Here is a 14,437-nt window from a genome sequence, read left to right on the forward strand (position 1 = left end):
TCCATCTGTCATTTAACATTCCACCATCTTAACTTCCCCATCGCGCTTACTCGCTTACCCATCTTTATTCTAGATATATAACCTCAAACTATAATATATTATTTAATATCATACTATGAGTAAATATCATACCGATCAATATAAGAAGCGCAAAATCTTTCTATTCTAGTCTGGTTACGTTTATATATATACCATATTACATATAATCAAAATAGTAAAGATAATATTATCGATATCAGTAATTAATATCAATACTATCTTTTATTCTAATTATCTTTTATTTGTTTATTTTATTTATCTATTTATTATCTATTATTTATCTATTTATTTATCTATTTATTTAGCTATTATTTATCTATTTATTTATCTATTTATTTATCTATTTATTTATCTATTTATTTATCTATTTATTTATCTATTTATTTATCTAGTTATTTATCTATTATTTATTTATATATTTATTTAGCTATCTTTATCCCTTTTCATCCTTATTTATCATTCTCAAACTCATTCTCAAACTCATTCTCAACTCATTCTCTCTCCCTCAAAACAAATACCTCTTAAATATCTACTTATTCCTCTATATTTTCAAACCTTAACTACTTCATATCTCATATCTCATATCTCATATCTCATATCTCATATCTCATATCTCATATCTCATATCTCATATCTCATATCTCATATCTCATATCTCATATCTCATATCTCATATCTCATATCTCATATCTCATATCTCAAACCACTATATCTTATATCTCATATCTCATATTCTACATCTCTCAAACCACTATACTACTACACTCCCTATCTAATACCCTTACCTCATTTTTCTCATCCTTCTCTAAATTCTCACCTCCTACCTCATAATACTCGATTCTCGCCTTCCAATTCTCTAATTTCCAATTCTCTAATTTCCAATTCTCTAATTTCCAATTCTCTAATTTCCAATTCTCTAATTTCCAATTCTCTAATTTCCAATTCTCTAATTTCCAATTCTCTAATTTCCAATTCTCTAATTTCCAATTCTCTAATTTCCAATTCTCTAATTTCCAATTCTCTAATTTCCAATTCTCTAATTTCCAATTCTCTAGTTAATGATTAATTATTCAATGATCACTTAGATACAATATAATCCAACAATTCAACAATATCATTCTCCTTCCTTCTCTTCATTTTTCTATTTCTCTATCTATATCTCCATCTCTCTAATCCTATTTTCCTTTACTTTATAATACATATATATATTCCCCTATCAATCAATCACTTTAATTTATCCATCCATCCATCTCTCCAATATCCAATATCCAAAATCCAAAATCAACCACTCACTCAAATCTCACAATATAACATTCCCCATCCACAGTCATACAAACACATCCTCGCCTCCCTCATAAACCTCAGATTTCTCAGTTCTCAATCTTCGCCTCTCGCTTCTTAACCTCCTTCTACATCAGCGAAATAACCAGCGAGAATTGACGAATATTCAAAAGAATATAATATTAAACCTAAGAGATTCTAATTATCAATACAAAGAAGACTCAAATTTATATTTGATCTTTTCGAATTGTAATATTTATTTTGAATTGAATTAATAATTCAATAAATAAATAATAGGTTAATTTCCGCCTGTTTTTTTCGCTTACATAGAGCCCCCCTTAATAAATAATTAACTATAAGATAATTCTACAACTATATATTTATTCCTCTATCCCTCTATCCCTCTATCCCTCTATCCCTCTATCCCTCTATCCCTCTATCCCTCTATCCCTCTATCCCTCTATCCCTCTATCCCTCTATCCCTCTATCCCTCTATCCCTCTATCCCTCTATCCCTCTATCCCTCTATCCCTCTATCCCTCTATCCCTCTATCCCTCTATCCCTCTATCCCTCTATCCCTCTATCCCTCTATCCCTCTATCCCTCTCCCCAATCTCCTCAATCTCCCCAAGCTCCCCAATCTCCCCAACACATCATTTCGGGGCGAGCCAGCTCGCTAGTGTTCGGAGCGCCTAATATTTTCTAATATTTTCATTATTATTCTTATTATTCTTATAATCACACTCCAACTTTATTCATTCATTCATTTATTCATTTATTCATTTATTCATTCATTCATTCACTCATTCACTCATCAATTCATCAATGCATTCTACTCAAACACTCAAATACACAAACAGATATATCCATTCTACAACCCCCATACCACTTTCTTCCCCTCCTCTCTTCTTGCTCTCCACTCATTCAAATTCGATCTTTTCAAATCCCCCGAATAATTTCAAGTCTCACCCCCTTCATACCAAAAACCGAAAACCAAAACCAAATAAACATCCTAAATCCCCAAAATAACGCCTATAAATGCATACACGCGTCCAGTCCCAATTTGTTTTCCCCTCTCCATCTCCAAGTGCCATCACCACACACCTCACCCCATATACTACACCACATCACACCCCAACCCGAACTCCTCTCCTCTCCTCTCAAACCCCATCCGCAAAATTTCAGAAAAATAGAACTTCAAAATGGGGGTATACACAAACAAAACCTTACTATGATACATAACAATGTCCCAAAACACCACCATCCTATCCTATCCTATCCATCAATCCATCCACCCAAATAACTCCATGTTAAATGCTTGAAGCACCATGCCCACTTCTCACACACCATCTTAATCTTATATATTCTCCCCCTTATCCTCTTCCACCCCTCCCCTCAATCTCTTCTAATCACACACCACCTATACCTTATTCAACCCCCCACTCGAGAAACTTCCGTCTTTATCGTTCTTCCCCGTTTCCGCAGTCGAAACTCCACTGCTAGCTTCTACTCTATCTTCCGTCTCTGCTGTTGCCAAATCAGCCAAACGTTGAAGACCTTGATTTGCAGCCGTAATCATATGTTGATTGTCATCTACTTTTGCATTCACCACTGCACTTGGAACTTGTTGCACTCCTTGACTTTGACCTTGAGACAAACCAATCGATCCTCTTCTTTGCGGTCCCAAATGATTGATCAAGAATTCCATTGTCACTTTATCCCAAGACGAAGATGCAAGCCGACCATCTAACATAGTTTTCAATGTAGTTTCTGCCTCTTTCTTTGTATTCTCAATTTGAAGAAGATTTGGAAGTGCGAGAGCTGCGAAACATTTGTAGTAATTTACTAGAGGAGATTTAAGGTCTGGATTGAAAGAAAGTTGGCTGATAATATAATGAGTAGCTCTCATTTGTTCATCGGCGTCTTCTTGTGGCCCTTGAAGAAGTAGTATAAGGAGATAAGCACACCAATAATTGATATGAAGAACGGGAGATTCGATCGGTGTGATACCAGAATTACTCAACTCATGACGTACGAGTTCGAGTTGGGTTTTGAGGAGTCGAGAGTGAAGTCCACGATGAACTGCGAGCGGCGGCAAGTCATTTGTAGCAAGATTCACCTCTGTGTAGTTTCCAATAACGACGGCGATACCTATATAGTTAGCAACAGATAAGCAGATAGGACGAGAGAACTGTACTCACGAACTAAATGGTATGTAACTTCACCCAATATAGCTCGATCATCAGGATAAATTTGTGCAACCGAATCTGGAATTTGTATTGGACAAGCTCTCACTGCAGCATTCCATCTCTCCATAATGACCAAGCTGAACCAAACTCGCCTCGCATGCTTGTCATCAGAATCCGGATCATTGTTCGATTTGTCAATTGGTTTGTGTGCGTGCAATTTCGTAGAATATGCGAAGCCAACAGCAGTGCTCAACCAAACAGATGGTAACTGAATAATTTGACCGTCCTGAATGTCACAAGGGAGATTGTTGGCTTCAATTGAAAGCAGCATCATTATTTGAAGATATGCGATCATAGTAGTAGGGGAACGGATGGTTTGCGAATCATATTGAACTGTGTGAATGAGTCTGACAGCGTTTGTGATACCTCGTGGCTTGAGGGGAACTGCGGTTGGAAATGATCTGATTGCAGCATATAGCGCCTCCCAAAAAGCATGCCTGACAGGAGCAGGACAAGCAGAAAGCCGAGAAATTAACCTGGCTTTGGTGAGGGATAGTATAGGATAAGTTGGGTGTATGAATTTGTAATAACTAAATGTTGTTAGTAATTATGCAGTTTGTACATTTTAAGTGATTACATACTTTTCAAGAAGAGAATCGTCAATATAGTCCACAGGATCTTCAGTGTGAGGTTGGGAGGTATGATTTACTGCTTCAACAGAACCACTAACAACAGGCGCGTTCACCCACTTCTGCTGAGGTACTGTCATGTTTGGCGAGTAGTTCTGCTCTCTGGTAGGTAGTTGAGTGGTACCAGGTAGTGATGCACCGGTAGGATATGATGAATTTGGAATTGAAGAACGCGGCTGTTCTTGAGGGATCCAATTGGAAGCTGACCTCTGTGGTTGATTCTGATACGGAGAATTAAATTCGCCGACCCCGGAAATTGAAGAATAACCGCGCTTGCGGGGAAGTTGCTCAGGGTTCGGAGTCGGAGAAAACTCTTCGGAAGGTCTTCTTTGTAAAATATCTTGTGACTGTTGATATTGAGGCATCTCACTTCCTTGCACTTGACCTTCCAATGTATTGATCCGATCAGCAAGCTCTTTAATGTAGCTACTACTTTGTCAGTGAGTTTCCTTCAAGATCATGATTTCTCGTTTTACACAACCTACCCTTTACTTGGTCCACGTTTCATAGGTTGCCTGCTAAATTGACAATGAACACCGACTCTTTTACAGTTTGAGCATATATCTTCATTTCCTGGTTCATTGGCATTGCATCTGATTTTCTTTCTCCGACACTCATCACAAGCTCTTGATACCTTTGATCTCTTTCTTCCAGCTGGAGATATTGAATCATCCTCATATTGAGGACCCACTTCCATAAGTCCATGATTCATAGGTGTATGACCTCCATGCATTTGATGATCTGGTTGGTATTGATGGTTCATGTTGACATTTCCTTGACCTCGAGAATCTGGATTTTCGCTCATTCCACGATTGGTTCCCATGTTTGGCTGTATACTACGTGATAATTGAGCATCGGCGGATAATTGCTCTGCAAGTTGCAGCTCATCGGGAGTGGGTAGATGTTGCTGATGTTGATTGGGATGTGGATTCGAGGAATTTGGTCCATAGAAAGGTCCACCACTACTATCAGCAGCAGTCGCGTTAGGAGATGGATAGGATTGCATTGTTGGCGCGTCGTTATGGTTCATCTTTTTCACTTTGACTTCATCGGCGCAAAAGGAAGGAACGTTGATTAGTTTCCTAATTGAAAAAAAGTTAGTTAAGAGAACTCCTATCCATAGTACTTTTATTCACTTCCATCTTGATCTCAATAGCCACCGCACCTAGGTTATTGTTATAGTCCCGTCGTTCTCAAACAACGAAATTGGCTTCAATGAACTTACTTGAAAGGATTCTTGATGGAGAAGAAGTATGCGACTCCAATTAATTAGTTTGCAGAACAGTAAACAAGCAGATGCTCACTGTACAACAATCGGAAGTTGTAGATTGTAACTTTGGATGGTATGATGAATATGGAAATTTTCGGTGATGGAAGAACTGTTGTCCGAGAAGCTGTATCGTACAAAGATAGAAAGTAAGCTGAAGCATTTATCAGTCAAGGTCCTGGTGGTCCCTCATTAAAGGTTTGTGGATTAATAAGAAGATGTCCAATGAGATTCACAAGCTCGAGACACTAATGAGAATCTTCAAATAAGGTGGAGCTTTCTTCCATACCTCGGTGATAATAACCTCCGATGGGGTAAATATGTTCATTCAATGTTTGACATTCAATTCAATGTTCCATCCATCCATATAGCCAAAAGTCCCACAGGACCGTGAGTGAAGCAAGAAGCAATAACAATATCGAATTGAATTGAAGCGGAACTTTCGGATAACCCTCGAGGAGGAGTTGTTAGCGTTTGACTTTCGACCTAGAGCAAAGAATGAGAGAAGTAAGAAAGCAGTAAGAAGTGGCTTTTTGAGTGATGCTGGAAGTCATGGGAAAAGGATCATAAGAGAATGAATGTGCAATAGGTAGATAGAAGGAATAGTCCAAGGAAGGATTGATTGGCCCACTCACTCAAATATCGAAACGATTTCCAGAATGAGATGAGGTCCGGTATCCGTATCTTCAATGATGTTTCTTTGCTTTTGTCTATCTTCTCTCTCGCCCTCTTCCGTGATAGAGGTGCAACTCAAGATGTTGTTTCACAAATACCTTGCTTGTACTACATCACAATAAAACACTTCGGAGAATTGGAGAACCTATCAATTGTTAGCTTTCCCATGTCTATTCATGGTTATACACACCCAACTTTCATATACGAAGAGAGGTGTTGAGCTGACCTTGAATTCTTGAATTCTTGAATCGTTGATCTTCGATGTTGTGGTTGCAGTTGCAGTTGCATCAAGAAATTCATTCCTCCATCCCCTTCCATTCATATTTCACCAGTAGGTAGGTAGGTCATAGTCATGATCATGATCATGTTCATAATTGAAAGAAGCTTCCTCGGCAGGTGATCTTTCCACCTTGTGGAGAAGGGGGAGGGAGGGGACGGGAGCTACGAATGTGGAAATGTGGGGGAGCAGGGTGTGAACAATATATCCACGGCCGGGTTAACTAGGTATCTCGGAGAAGGGTTACGAGTGAAGTCCAAAGGGCAAATCGTGATTTTTTATTTAACTTCCTGTTGATCCACCATCGGCCACATCTACAAAGACTGACCAGCCTCCATGTAAGCCCTCGGGAGCCCTTGCAGAAGGGTTGGGGAGGATATCCTCGTACTCATATCTCCTTCTCCTTATTGGACCTAATCATCTATTGCCCTGCCAATTCCACTTCAATCTTTTGGAGACGAGTTCACGCATACATACGGTATCCTGCCTCCCTGCCAACTTTCCCCAAACAACCGATGGAATCTATACTCATTTGATCACTTGCATAGCACCCTCATGCATTTATCCAGCCTAAATACCCCAGACCATCCGACCCATTCCTGAAGAACTTACAATTCCACCACTTCCCTCTTCCTCTCTGCCGAAAGAAGTCTCATCTCGCCGGAAGAAGAAGTGCTATTGTTCCGTTCGAGTCTACACCATTGATATCCTCCTAATCTCGTCATGCGACGTAAATCCTAAGAATGCAACTTGTGCCCATATTCCACTCCCCGATGTAACGTTCAAGTCACTCATCAGCCTTTACCGGCGGGGTATCAGTGCCGTATTATGAACTAAGATGTGACCCTTTCAATATTAATAGGGACGTGTCTGTCTTGGCAAACAGGATCTTCTCAATCCCTCTTACCTCCAACTTCTCCGTTTACTTTCCCTTTCGCCTACAGCGCAGAAAGGAGGGGGGCTCGGTCAAATGTTTTAGAATGCCGAGACCTTCTGTTACAACTGGAAGATATTTATCCCATTTCCTCCGCCTTCGAAGAAACATACTTTACCTATTGTTTGAACGTAGCATGAATCGTCCATGCAATCCGACAAGCGTGCAAGTGACTCGTCGAATCGCACCAATCTCACCTAGGATCGAATCACCACTTGATCAATCTTTAATAAACTTTCAATAACGAGATGCCAATAGTCACAACTCCCCTCCATATCTAGATCGTGTTCGATCAAATTTTGCGATTCGGATACCACCATTTTCCCGGTCAGCGCTTTCTTACTACTTTTCTCACCACCCTTTTCGTGCTTTTACAATACGGATCCAGTCCGAGGAAGTCAACATCTAATCTATCAGCCGATCTGTTGACTTGTTCATAGTGACATTGCGTAAAGCATGTCGGGAGCGACTGATGCAAGATAAAGTATTCTTCGTATCGTGACTTCGGCACAACCGTTTTGCCTGCAGAGTCACCTATGTAACATGGGTTGGCATCCGGTCCTCAATTTGTGGACGGAAAAACATATGAACGCGAAATCATCACTAAAGTCAGTTATTTCATATCAAGTGCATACACAGGATGCATCATGATATATTTTGGTCATGTAAGTCATTTATCGCTATTCACACAAGAGACGTCTATAAAATATAATGCCACCTGAAAATGCTGCACTTCTTGTGCCAAACGCTGTTGCCGCCATTCTGTACTTGAAACTCATGGGAAAGTGATCATCGTAAGTGATCGAAATCGATATCCAAAGATCAGGAATTTGCACACAGAGGCCATTTGCCTTTCCACCGGTGTTATTGTCTCCAAACAATCTCATCCTGTACTCCATTCGCATTGTTGGCCGCAACGTTGTTTGCGACAGAATATTCCGTCATCCAAAAGTTGTCGGGTTCTTCGACATTTATGGGCAAAAAAGTGCTGCTCTCGTCAAATGGTATTTGCAGATTATTCTTGATCTCGGTTGGATACCCTGTCATAGGTAGACCTTGGTTTGAAGGTGTCAATGGCAGAAATTCGCTGGAGCTTGGTTTCATGAATTCCTCAAGTCCAAAAGTCCCAACATCATTGCTTGCGAGCATCTGCATCTGTGACACGTCGAGATAGGATGACGTCGTGCTTAATCTGTATCTTTCAATTTCTCCACCAAATTCTGATGCATCAAGATCAGACCCGTATTGATTATTTTGATTGTTCATCAATGCAGGTCTGGAAGGATCCGAAACACCCATAAAATCTTCGATTTCTGATTGCTCCCCAGAGGTTGATGTAGTCGTTAATGCTGGATGATCGATACTAGAAAAGTCGAATCCATTGAATGATGCCGCTTGGCTATAAGAAGAGGCTGCGAAATTATCATCGTTGAAATTTAATCCCGGGTAATTACTCCAGTCGACAGAAGCGGAGCCGATTCCGGCGGAGAATATCGGTTGTTCGAAATCTTGGATTGCCCCACCGTATCCATCGAATTGATATATGTTATTGTAATCGGGGGTCGACATATTCGTTATATCCAAAGGTGGTAATTGACCATTTATTTGGTGGAAATTTGTTGTTGGGCTGACGAGTGGCGATGCATGCTCGGACTTGATCATTCGCTGCTCTTGCTGAGCACTCACTATAGAGTCTTTGATTTGAGATTCGCTGTGTAAGGTATCGATAGCGTTCGTGTGTGGTAAATTATCAACAGACCTATTGGCCAGACTCGATGACGATTGTCCATGGATTGAGTGTGCTCGGGGCACGGTGTATGGAAGACCACATTTGTGAGCCATATTGTTATTCTTGTGTACGGGCTTGTGGTGACCATTTGTAAATATTGTCAAATTGTTTTCCGATTGGGTGGTCTGCGCGCGGGGTCGTCTTGGTTTGGATACTGGTATAGACATCGAAGGAGTTTCATCAGAGTCGGACTCGGGTACTGGAGGGAGATGATCACTTTTCAAAGCGCAAGTGCATCGGGCTCCATGGCTGCAACAACAGGTATCTGCTTTAATCATGTCAGAAACTGGGATTGTTGTGCCAGGAGTTTGTCGTAAAAGCTCACCCTGTGTATCTCCATTTTCCGGACAGGATCCTTTCGAATGTGCCTTTTCTGAACCGCATTCACATCGAACATGTGCTGCTCTGGATTTGCGCAATGTTCGACAATGAGTACATTGTGAGACAGGACGACCCTAGACAAGTCTGGTTAGCAAGATCGGCACAACAAAATACAATTAGTATACCTTTTTATTGATGTGTTGCAGAGGTCTGTCTGAATGATGACAATTGCTAACACGATGACCTCTGACACAAGCATCACAAGCCCACTTTTCTCCGTCGATGATCATCGTGAAGAGAGATAAATCGAGCGTGAGATATATATTTTAGGTAAGAGTAAGGATAAAGTTGGACGACCGTCAACAAGTCGTCACTGGTAACAAGATGGGAAAAAACCACCCTCAAGATGATAGATGAGATCTGTAAGAAATTGTATGCAATTCAATTGAATTGCTGAGTCGATAATAGATCGAGTCGAAGTAAATAAAAGTTAAGAGAGCAATATGGGAAATTGCTCTGATGTATAATAAAAGTAAAATGCCGCTGCCGTGGTATATGGGGTATATGCCCTTTGACTCCAAAATTGAATATTTGATCCAACGCCGGTAAGATGCGATATCCGAGAACAGAAAATTGAAGGAAGATGGAGGGGAGATTTGTTATTTTTTTGAGCTTTTTTTTTTTTTACAATGGCAGAGCCTTGCACCGTCTGGCGCCGGCTTAGAACAGCGGGACACCGAGGCCGGTTTGGCTTTACCAAATTATATGGTTATGTTCCTTTGTTTGGAGGACAAGTTGAAATGTGAATAGGTTGATAGAAAACTGGGCGATGAAAATGAATTATATGAGGAATACGGTGACCCTTAACCCACAGTATTAAGATTTGGGTGTTTGTGAATGAAACGAACCAAAGACGCAGTTCGATCAGTTCGTTGGTTTATGGTGTGGCCAGTGTGTAGCGTGTACGGGATGAGGGTAATGAGGGTAATGAGGATTGCGTGGGTGGGCGAGAAGTGGGCTGGGTCTGATCGCTTGTGCTTGTAGGAAGGAGTTGGTTGGTGTTTATTGTTCTTGCAAGGGGTGGGAGAGGTGGGCGTGAAGAGAGAGGGGAGAAGTGAGTGGCAGGAGTGAAAGGGAGTGGTGTTGGGAGTGAAGGTGAGTCGTGGTGGGAGTGAAGGAGTGGGTGGAAGAAAGAGTAGGTAGCCAGGTAGTAAGGGTTTATGAAGTATTTCATGGTCTAATGATCCCACTATTTTCGACAAAGTAGGAAGGGTTTGGTTAGTCTCATCGAAGCGAAACACTTCAATTTCATTCATCGAGTTCATTATTCGTTCATTATGCTTTTACTACCCATACTCCTGTCTTTTCATTGATCGTGAATCGAGTCGAGTCAAGTCAGGTCAAGTCAAGTCAAGCCAAATCAAGCCAAATCTAGTCACATCAAGTCAAGCCAAATCAAGTCACATCAAGTCACATCAAGCAGGTTTGGTGACTGTGCTCTTTGCACCCTTTGCCAGCGAAAGAAAGGATGAATGATGACCACCTGCCTCTGCTCATCAATAGTTTTGTCATATAGGCTGGAAGGAATTCTTCTCTTTATTCCCCTGCTTTATCACCTGCGGCTACTACAATGCCACACCACCTAGCACCTACTCCGTACAATGTGTACTTTACTACCCGTATCCGACTACTCACATGCAGATATCTCACAATCTTCAATCCGCAACCTGCAATCTACAATCTACAAGTATTCAATATATGAAAGACCCAGTACTTACTCGGCGCCAAATTTTGATTTGCATGTACGAAGCCTCAGCCGTCAGTTTCTGGGCGGTGGCTCCTCTCCTCTTCGTTTGATTTGAAGTCTGAACAGTCAATCTGGAAGACTATAGAGTAGCACTGGCTTCACTATCTGTCTCCCGGTCCAAAGTTTAAAACATCAAATGATTTTGTAACCTAATGGTGGCATGGCGGCTTGGAGAACTCCATATACGGGCAGGTCAAGATTAGGGTTAAGAGAAATAATATCAAATCAGAGCAGAAAGATTATCGGAATCCACAATCCATCCACAAAAACCTACATTTAGCCAGCATAGTTTACTTCCCCGGAAACGGTTTTGACTTCATTGAAACATATTTCTCTTGTCAGCTAATCTAAGTAAGCATTCACACATGCAGATAAGCAAATAGAGGATGGATGTTTTTATTTTGCAACAATCGATTCAACCACCGATCTGTTTGCCCGATTACTGGCTCACCACATGAACGAATTGCAAAGCCTCGTCTAATTCGGTCAATGAAGGAGTTCTATCAAGGCATTCATTTCCAGCCAACTTCAAACATCCCTCATTGGGAATCCATCGAAAAATATCGAGTATTCATCGGCCCACTATCAACATCTAATCGCTCTCTTTTCACGCCTTGCCTTGAGAACATACATTTGAATACAGTAAATGCCGTTATGGTTACTGTACACCTCCTTCAAGGAAGATATGCAAGCCATTCACACATCCCACCACACCTACAGATCCCCATGAATCAGCATTGACAACAACGACTCAGCCCCAAAACTGATACCCACCCCGTATAATTACCGTTTTTCTGACGGTCCGGAATATCAGTAACCCAAGATAGTCGACGTTACACCAACTTCCATGTATCATATTTGATATGGCTTGACATGATGTGCACGCAAATAATGGTGACGAAGAACAATCGGAATTTCTACGGGACGGGAATGATATCCTCCTATCTTACTTCATGGCTCACGCACGCACCACGGTTGAACGGAGAACACAATCTATAATAATAGCACATACACAATCGATGTTCATCTCCCGAAATATTTGTCTAGCTATTTGACGATCTTGTCACTAGTTCTACGGCAGTCGGTAGACGAGATCGAGTCCTTGAAATTTACAATTTCCTCAACTCGAGACTAAAGAACCCTCAATAAAAACTTGGTATGACAAACAGGCCTTCATTCACATTAGCGCTGTAGTGCAATGCATGGTCGACGAGCCCACCAGAATGCTGGGATTTTAACGCTGAAGTTATGGGATACTCGAAAACTTCGTGCAACATACGAAGTTTAGAGTTGCCACGTTCGAAGGCAGCTGCATGAAATTATTCGCAAGGGAGGAGCTCGCCTGGCTCCTTGTACATATCAAATGAACTTCAACCCCACGAGGAAAATCCAGAGGAACGATCAAATTTTGATGTGCGTGCTGCGCCCTCTTCGTCATAATATGACTGATATCAACCATCATTTAATTGGTGGTACAATACTCGGATGCCACGATGCTCTATGGTGATGAAAACCGAATCTGAAGTGTAATATGATCATCTGCTCACCTGCACTTCTTCCACTTTGAACAATCACACGGATCGATTCTTCTTGTTCGTTTACTTTGAAATGACAAAATGCTGTAGGTACAAAATTGCTGCGGGGGTCAATTGAGCTCCTTAAACTATGCATTACATGTTGTATCTTTGCAGTCTTGCATTGATAGAATTGATCGTCCCACAAGCGAATTGAAATTAAGGGATGGACCCGAGAACGAGACTTCAGTAGGTACTCAGCTCCAATGTTTTCCTCAATACCTACCTACAACCAAGATTTCCACATTTTACATTCTACCCGGGTATTCAAATTAAACCACAAGATCAGAACAATCAAACATTCTCTCTCGCGCGAGTCTCGCGCTACCCGCTCTCAATTCAATTTCATCCATAGTCCTCAATCCTTCTCCCATATGCAATGTTTACATTGCCTACAGAACCAACTAATGCAGATGCAACCTGCTTGTAAGCTTCAAAACCACAACCCCACGCATCAGAGGTCCTCGAACTCAAGACCTTAAACTTAATCTGTATTCTCCTCCGACCTCCGCGAACAAGATGCACGCAAACAGGGCAAGCAAACAGGTTCTCACCGCCAGAGATACTCGACAAAATGAATGACATGCGAAGTAAAATGAACCAATAGAATAAATACCTCATTTGTGTCACGTGGACTGCATGTGCAATCTATCCTTCCCTTCCTCGTGGACTTGCGGCAGGTAGGTCGAGCATTTCCGATTACGAGCAAGTGAGAAAACCCTGGATTCTCAGAGGTGCAGTGCATCATCCAATCATATCTGCATACTGTTAAAAGCGGAAGGAGATGTAAGGGTCCTAGATTTGCACTACTAGCTCGAAGAAATTAAAGACCGCGGCAGCAAACTCAAATCAAAATTATCAAATAAAAAATAACCTACGTGTTGCCAAGTAAACCAAGAGCCATCTGGATCTTGATGGACAATAGTAAATTAGTAAATTAGTCAGTGGTTTCATGAATGAGATCGAAAGACGATTGTTCAATTGCCGTCGCTATTGATGTTTATAGGAGACAAGCTTTTTTGGCAGGTAGGTCGGTAGGTGCATTGACGTCCGTGGATGATAGGGTGATGATGAATCAGTTCCGGATTCCGAGGGGTGCACAAGGTAGAATGGGAGGATGGGAAAGTATGTGCTGGATATGATTATTTTTGGATGTATATTTAGAAAGATTACATACCTAGTAAGTAAAAAGGAATATCATCATCACTGACTCGAGATAATGATACCCGTCTTACTCTCTTTCTATCATTTTCTTGTCGTGAGTATAGCAAGATTCGTTTGCATTTTCACATACTGGGTGATTAGACACCTGCTCGGAGATATCAAACGTGTGATCTGATCTTACAATGCGCATCGACCGTGGCGTGCGTGGGTATACCTTCCATCCATCTCCTGCCCGGGCATCAAATGATCTCGAGTCTGAGCGCAACCTCAGCCTACGAATTCGCTTCCAAAAATCCGGGACGGAGATACCCACGAGGATCTTCGTTGATGGTTTTTATAGTTGGAGAAACGGGATTATCCATTCGTATCTGTAATGAGAATACGCACGACCGAGATGATTCATTTGGATGGTGGAAATGCTTAGTGCTTTGC

The 14,437-nt window shown here is 41.2% G+C and overlaps 2 protein-coding genes across 2 annotated transcripts; both read right to left on the reverse strand.

Moving 5' to 3' along the window:
• Positions 1-2,133: 2,133 nt before the first annotated feature.
• On the reverse strand, positions 2,134-6,538 carry EAE98_007112 (uncharacterized protein). The gene is made up of 8 exons (XM_038954735.1): positions 6,366-6,538; positions 6,100-6,284; positions 5,754-5,950; positions 5,423-5,618; positions 4,683-5,279; positions 4,150-4,623; positions 3,521-4,098; positions 2,134-3,470 (listed from the first exon to the last, which is right to left on the reverse strand). Exons 5-8 carry the CDS (start codon positions 5,225-5,227, stop codon positions 2,740-2,742), a joined length of 2,328 nt encoding a protein of 775 aa, XP_038808877.1. The 5' UTR covers positions 5,228-5,279; positions 5,423-5,618; positions 5,754-5,950; positions 6,100-6,284; positions 6,366-6,538; the 3' UTR covers positions 2,134-2,739.
• A 1,676-nt stretch (positions 6,539-8,214) lies between these two features.
• EAE98_007113 (uncharacterized protein) lies at positions 8,215-9,750 on the reverse strand (the record flags this gene model as incomplete). Its single annotated transcript, XM_038954736.1, has 3 exons — positions 8,215-9,407; positions 9,465-9,594; positions 9,646-9,750. The coding sequence occupies 3 exons, from the start codon at positions 9,748-9,750 to the stop codon at positions 8,215-8,217; spliced, it is 1,428 nt and encodes a 475-aa protein (XP_038808878.1).
• Positions 9,751-14,437: the final 4,687 nt, after the last annotated feature.

Source organism: Botrytis deweyae, assembly GCF_014898535.1.
Source record: "Botrytis deweyae strain B1 chromosome Unknown BDEW_016, whole genome shotgun sequence".
Lineage (NCBI taxonomy): Eukaryota > Fungi > Ascomycota > Leotiomycetes > Helotiales > Sclerotiniaceae > Botrytis > Botrytis deweyae.

Excerpts from the sequence above, each read along its gene's own strand:
- EAE98_007112 (XM_038954735.1), bottom strand. The coding sequence starts at position 5,227 with ATGAACCATAACGACGCGCCAACAATGCAATCCTATCCATCTCCTAAC. Across the intron at positions 4,624-4,682 it reads AAACGTGGACCAAGTAAAGG|CTACATTAAAGAGCTTGCTG; the intron begins GTAGGTTGTGTA and ends ACAAAGTAGTAG. Across the intron at positions 3,471-3,520 it reads AGTTACATACCATTTAGTTC|GTATCGCCGTCGTTATTGGA; the intron begins GTGAGTACAGTT and ends CTAACTATATAG.